The sequence below is a fragment of the Buceros rhinoceros genome, unplaced genomic scaffold, assembly GCF_000710305.1.
Source record: "Buceros rhinoceros silvestris isolate BGI_N320 unplaced genomic scaffold, ASM71030v1 scaffold29136, whole genome shotgun sequence".
Lineage (NCBI taxonomy): Eukaryota > Metazoa > Chordata > Aves > Bucerotiformes > Bucerotidae > Buceros > Buceros rhinoceros.
This window is the reverse complement of record NW_010416252.1, coordinates 6,447-13,447: the sequence shown is the minus strand read 5'-3', so window position 1 is coordinate 13,447 and position 7,001 is coordinate 6,447. Positions and strand designations below refer to the sequence as shown.

At 50.5% G+C, this 7,001-nt stretch overlaps 1 protein-coding gene across 2 annotated transcripts in view; it reads right to left on the bottom strand.

Annotated features, from left to right (window-relative positions):
• HEPH (hephaestin) overlaps positions 1–7,001 on the bottom strand; it is a 19,871-nt gene that overhangs the window by 9,238 nt on the left and 3,632 nt on the right. For both annotated transcript variants that reach the window (XM_010137752.1, XM_010137753.1), the window contains exons 4-11: positions 6,739–6,918; positions 6,072–6,326; positions 5,332–5,500; positions 4,022–4,161; positions 3,026–3,157; positions 2,226–2,437; positions 976–1,126; positions 452–664 (exon numbers count right to left, since the gene is read on the bottom strand). In XM_010137752.1, coding sequence (XP_010136054.1) covers positions 452–664; positions 976–1,126; positions 2,226–2,437; positions 3,026–3,157; positions 4,022–4,161; positions 5,332–5,500; positions 6,072–6,326; positions 6,739–6,918 — 1,452 coding nt within the window. The remainder of the gene's footprint in view (positions 1–451; positions 665–975; positions 1,127–2,225; positions 2,438–3,025; positions 3,158–4,021; positions 4,162–5,331; positions 5,501–6,071; positions 6,327–6,738; positions 6,919–7,001) is intronic.

Genomic DNA, 7,001 nt, shown 5'->3' with positions numbered 1-7,001 from the left:
GAGGCAATGGGCAGCTGAGGCCATCACACTGTGTGAATGAGGCAGCACTGCGTGCCTGTCCCACAAGCTGGCAAGACCAGGGTCTGTAACAAACGTGACTCCCCGCAGGCCATGGGCAGGGGGGTTAAGCTCTGGCAATGTCTGCTACTTCATTCTGGAAGACAAGTCTGTTTCTGTGGGTCACAGGCAGCACCGTCCATCGGGGTTGTTACTACAAATATTTATCAGGAAGTGGCAGCCTAGGGATTTGGTACGGGACAAGATCCTGTACCTCCTGTTCTCCAGAGTCAGATGCAAAGACAGGAGCTGTGGCCTCGTAAATGGGACCAAACAGGATCTAAAGCACAGCTCACCCTGTAAGAGTTCACACTGAGCTAAAGAATCAGCCACAGGAGCAAGTACGACAGCAGGACACTTTTCCTGCTGCTAAGCCAGATGTGCAGGCACTTACCCTTGTTATCAGGTTGCATGAAGGCAGTAGCAAATGTGTGAGGGAACAGATTGGTTGAATCTTTCCGCATCCCATTCATCTGCAGGGTGTTTCCCTGAAACACAACTCCATGTACATCTGCTTCACTGCCCAAGCCCAGAAGGTGCCAGGACACATTGTCTCCTTCACACACATTCAGCCCAGGCAAGTTACCAAACATGAGTCCATTGATGGCTGCAGAGGGAAAAACAATTAACTCTGCAGGTAGCTACTGGCCGAGGGGTTAATTTTGTGCACTCGCTTTGACAGGGCAGGCCTGCCAGTGGAAATGCAGCTTGCTCATAATTCACCCCAGACAGAGGCAGGACACGCTCCCCAAGACAGCTGTGCTTTGCATCCCACGTCCCACCAGCTGCCTTTCACCTCACTTGACTTCAGGCCACACAACAGAGCCCCCCTAGCTTCCCAGCTCAGTCTTTAGGTGGACACCACCCCGTGTTTTGCAGGTCCAGCCCCACTGCATGCAGAACGGCATCAGCCCATACCATGCATCCTGTTTGATTCCTCGAAGCCATCATCCTTTCTCACAGCAGACTCTTCCATCTTCAGGTAGTACTTTATGTTTGCATTTAAATACCAGCTGAGGTTCTCATCAAACACGCTGAAGAGAAGGTAGAATTCTTTGTCGATCCCTTTCTAAGACAGAACCATAATGATGGCTGTTAATTTTTAAAATGCACCAATTAACTGCCCTTACAGTAAAGCTGTTTTGCCCAGCTCTTGTGTTCCCCTTTATCCTAACGCTTGGCTCTGTGTGCCAGCACTCTGTCCCTTCACTCAGTGATTTTTCCCTGTCCTACCAAACCAGACAAGTCTGTCTGTTTTGTTTATACCCTCTCTATTCCTGCAAATGTTTTATTATCACAGCTCACCCACATAGTGAGTGGGCTGTATATATTCACGATCCACTCTGCCCAGAAGACTCACGTTTCCACCCTGTGTAACAAGCTGATCTCTTCTGCATTCCTAATTTAGCCTCATCATGCCACCACAGAAGGCAGCAGACTCCTCTAGGGAGGCTCTCGTGGCAGCTGTTTTTGGACTCGCCAGCCACTCCCTGATCTGCACCGCAAGGTTGGCACAATGGCACTAGGCTGTTTTTCTGCTGCCTGTTTTTCACAATAAGGCTCTGCTAATCTGTCTTGCCTTCCCTACTTACTGCCATGAGTAGACGTACCCCTGTAAGAGGAAGTTCTGGTGGCCCTTCAGATTTCACCTCCCTTTCATCAAAAGCGTAAAGACTGACATGGGTTTTTGCACACCTTTTTGTAGTCAGCTCTGCTTGAAAATGAACCAATTTTGCAAAAGAAATGAGGCTCACCCAAACCACAAAGCATTTTATCAAGCACCCATCTGCAAGTGAAAATGTCTTTTCAGTGTCTCTGAGACTGCAAGGAATATTCCAGGTGCCTCTGAAAGCAGCCTGTTATGCGAGTCTCGAGACAAAAGTTACATGTAAAGCACCATCTGAGGCACAGCTGTTCTGCCAAGTTTCTCTGAGTTTCAAAGCAGAGCCCAGAAACCCTTTCACAGGCAGCCCTCAGCAGCCTTTCCCACACGAGAACTGGGCACCAGCTGTCCCAACGTTAACCCACCTCACGGTTTTGATTCGACTCCCCTGGACTCAGAGGTTGCACACTGTTTTCATTATGGTCCCCAGTGTTTTGCTGACACTTCCTCTCTCCACAAGAAAGCAAAGAACCTGGTAAGAGCATGGCAGGAAAAGCCCTTTTACCTGTTTGTTGTTGTCATCCAAAGTGCCCGGCTTGCAGATGACCAGAGGCCCTACTAAGCCCGAACTGGAGTCTTTGACCGGATTCACTGCTGAGCTGTACATCCAGGTCAGGCAGGGAGGGTCACTGGGCGTGGGCCCAACATGCTTCGGCACAGTCCAGCGGTACGTGAAGTTGTGCAGCGGCGCAACAGAAACCCCATTCTGGGACAGACCTGTAAAACAGAGACTAGCACGGCTACTCCCAAGGTCCCTGCACAAACATGGTTATACCATCTCACCAGCTATATCCATACTGGGCTTCACTTCATTCACAGCACTAAAATATCCAGCAGCTGAGGTGTGACATGGGTGTGTTTAAGGCACATAGGGAGCTGCTCTCAGTACCCCGGTAAACTCCCCCTGGTGCCACAGCAGAGATGGCCATGGCAACAGGAAATAAAGCAGATCCAGTTGCATCTGGGGACCTGAACACGGTACCACGGATGGAATGCACTGAGCACATTCCTCTGCTCAGGGGTCTCAAACTGCTAGAAATGGTCTGAGCTTTGGTTTAAACTTTTCATCTGAAAAATAGCACCTCTGGATACATACTCCTGCTGGCACCCTCCCTGGGCACCAGTTCAGTGGAAAGTCTCCTTCAGTGAGGCCTCAGGCAGGCTCAGAGAAGCAGGCTGGCTACTACCCAGTAGGACATTCAGTCCTTTCTGGCTGCAGAAACTCCCCAGCACAGAGAAGGTGCAGGCTGTGGAGCTCCACCACAACCTTAGCACTGAATCACTCAAGAAAAGGGAGCCACAAACCATCATGGTACCACATCCCTTCCCACGCCTTCCCATAGGACACTCCGTGAGGCTGGATGCTGAAAGGCCAGGAGGCTTTGTTAACAAACGTCACCAGGATGGTGTCTCCAACTTCAGCTTTGATCACTGGACCTACACAAATAGCAGAGAGAGCATGTCAGCAATGGAGCAACTCCCCAGTCCACCACACAAACCGAGGAAGCCAGGGCCACCTTTCACCCAAGCTGAGGAAAGCAGAAGAAACAAAGAAAGGTGACAACTCTCCCACATCAGGCTGTTCAGTCCTGACAGCAGGAGCAGGGGCCTGACAAGAATTGCCTGAAAGCTGCATCTCTCCTACATGTAATTCCACCATTTCACTTTAAGTCTGCTGCTTATACTTCTTTTTTGTGTCTCTCCACTATTCTCTCCCACTCCCAGTCTGTACTTTTCTTCTGTGGCCTCTGCTGTGATTGCTGTTGCTAATTTCTGGTGTCACTAGATTATTAATCACTGCTGATGCAGGAAATCAGACCACACCTATACCTTCTACCACGTACAACGCAGCCACCACAGCAATTCATTTGCCTCTACAGACTCCGTATTTTCTTCTCTCCTTTCTTCACCACCCTTCCTGTTACCTGGCTATAACAGAGCCCCCACTCAGGGGAGAAAGCTTCCTCACAGAAAGTGGAGCTTGTAGCATGCCTTGAAGATGCTCACTCAAAACCATCTAACCAGGGGTGATGCCGTGACCTGTTTAGCCCTAATTACAAATACTGCACCGTGTTCCTCAAACCCTACTACTAAGCTGTGAAAATTGCGCCAGCAGAAGAGTGATTCTGTCTACTCTGCCATGCCACACCCTCGGTCTGTGCCCCTCACTCATAGATGCGACTGCTGTGGACACCTCCTCCGTGCCATGAATGAGAGAACAGTTACAGCCGGCTGGTACTCCTGACACCCACATCACTCTTTGACACTGAAAGAGGGTTTGTGTCACTGGATGATTCCTACCAAGTATCCCCAGGTGCTTCTCTTCTTCCGATGGCTGCCTTTCCTCACGGAAGCTCTCGTCAGTGTATTCCACATACTTGGCCTTCCAATAGACTCCCCCGATTCGGGAGGGGCTATGCTTGAAAAACTGCTCAGCAGGGCTAAATGCAGAAAGCAAATGTCAGGTCGTTTCTATGAAAACCAGTCCTGTTCTCCTGCTCCCTCCCCCAGCCCTCTGGCAATGCCAGCAGCATCTCCAAATCAAGCAGCTTTTCAGACAAGGACAGCGTCTCTGGAGTGGAAGCAGCACAGCTTGTCTCGGTGAAGCTGTTTTGCACTACAGACTCATCTACCCGCTGTGTTCAGGGAGCACCTCTGGCAGGCCACCCTTTCCCAGCTGAAACAGCCGGGTTCAGGGGCGTGGGTGTGAACAGCATCTCTCGACAAGGTGTACAAAAGAGCAGTGAACAGAAGTGCAGTGCAGAAAATGGAAAGGCAGTGCGAGAACACAGTTTTTCAGAGGCCAGGGGACAACGGCAATCATAACTGAAAAACCCCCACTCAACAGCTGTAAAGAGATTTATTTCCTCCACCACCACCCTCTCCAAACACGAAGACATAACAAGCCTTGCAGGAGAGTTACAAGTCCAGCTCACAGGTCTACGGAGGTTTCAGTTCTAAGGCCTGCAAGAGAGCTGTTGTATGGCTGTGGGTAAATCATTAACGGCTCTGCACTTCTACTGCTCCATCTGAAAGAGGTATATCCTCTCCGACAGCTTCCCAGGGAAGGGAATGGAGAGGGAGGAATGTCTCTCAGCTAGCCAAAGTCTGAGCAGGAAACCACTCATCAACTGCTATTGCTGCCATCTGACATATGGGGTGGAAGCTGTCAGAGGCCACTGCACTTGAGTTCCTAGAAATTGCTTGCTGCAGCACAGCTACGCCAAAGCACATCTGCAGGCTGGCTCTGCCACCCTGTGTCTGCTGCGAGATGCGCTTTCTGATAGGTCAAACATACGGTTCTGCTCCCAGGCCAGGCACAGCAACCAGAAACAAAGTCCAGAGACAGATATGGCAGCTCATGTTCTACATAAGCTGGGACTCCTGGTGTCTGTGGGTAAAACTATGAGGTATACACACGCCCACGTGAAGTCTCCTGAGGTACCAGAACTGCCCTCGCCTGAGCTACAGCAGCCCACATCTCCAGACACAGTGACCTTCCACGTGAATTGCACGTGTATTTTGATCAGAAATTCCCAATTTTCTGTAGCAGCTTCCCTGAAGACCACAGACCCCCAGACACCGCCCAAGCCCATCAGCCTCTTGCTTACCTGCCTGCTTCACTCAGCTGTTTTCCACTGCTTGGGTCAAGCCCTGAAGGTCCATAGTCCCACTGCACTTCCTTTGCAGCTATGTAGTACTTCCGAACTCTCCCTTCCAGGGTGGGTGCCAGAGCTTGTCGAGAACAGGGCCGGACTTCATAGAGTGCCCCCATACCAGCTGTCCAAGACACCGTGGAGGACACACATGCTTAACCCCATTGACCGGGCAATGATCCCAGGCCCACCTTCCTACCACCAAGCGGCCATTCCCCCTCTGCTGTCCCAAAAGGCACATGGCTGGGAGAAGGCGATTAGGTGGCTCCCACAGCAAGAAGTTTGTGTAAGTGAGCAGAGCTGCTCATCTGAGATATTGGATGCTGAGGAAGTACAGACAGAGAGTGAACAGAGCCTTCTGCTATCCTCAGATGTACCATGCAAGAGCCTCTTACAGGGACCAGAGCTCTTAAGGCACTGCCTCAGCTGAGCTTCCCACTGCACCAAACTTGGTGCCTTCACCACTGATCAATGCGGAACATCATACAGTGGTACAGGTCATCCCCAGTAATTAACAGGCAACCCACCCACCCCAGTTTATACAAGACAAGGAATCACCCCATTCACCTAGGGATGTTTTAAAGGGCAACACTGCCCAAGGCACTGTCCCTTGCCACACTGTACATCACAGAACCACAGCAGGAGAAAAAAAGGGAGACTGCGGAGTGCAGGACACATTCCAACCTCTGTCTTACCTTGTATGTGATCATTGACCTGACAGCTCAGTAGCCACCTCCCAGGGTTACTGGGGATCATGTCTGCTGTGACGAAAGTGGCTGGGAAGAGGCTGGCCACATCTGTCCTATGGCCTCGAATATTGAGTGTTTCTCCATGGAAATAGGCAGTATGAACATCAATTTCGTTGCCCATCCCAAAGAGGTGCCACGAAACGGAATCCCCAGCACACATTGTCACCTCAGGGAGGTTCCCAAACACATAGCCATTAATAGCTGCAAAACCAAGCAAGAGATTAGAAAAGGGGCTTTAGAAAAGAGCTTATACCAGCAGGTCACAGTACAGACGTGTGGAGGATGGACCTAACCAGAACTCATTCCCCTCTTCTTGTTCCGGAGAGCCCAGCTCCTCAACTCATTCCTAGAACAAAGTGTATTCGAAATCTCCAAACAACTAACAAAGGCTCACTCCTGCCAAAGATGAAAGCAAAATAACACATGCCTTTTTCTGGAGCTGTTGCGCTGTCCCTGTGGTATTGTTTGCTTAGCACGTGATCTCAGAGCTTGCTGTCTCCCTTCTCCCTCCACCCTGGCACGCAACCACAGAAAGCACATTTCAATATACCAGAGCACTGACACTCCTGGAGTGCCTGGCCAGAGACAGGGGCTTCACGGAGCTGACACTGACCATGCATTTTGTTGCTCTCTTGGAATTCCTCATCTTCTTTGTCTACAGAGCCTGGATCTGTGCAGAACGATGCTATGTTCTCATCCAGGTACCAGCTCAGGTTCTCATCCACCACACTGAACATCAGAAAGAAATCAATGTCCACATCCCGGCGCCTCTGAGAACTGCCAGTCAGTACTCCTAGGGCGAAAGGAAAGATGAATGAACACCCGCCCATGCTTTCCCAACATCCCAGCACCCTCACTCTTTTGTCAGACATTCCT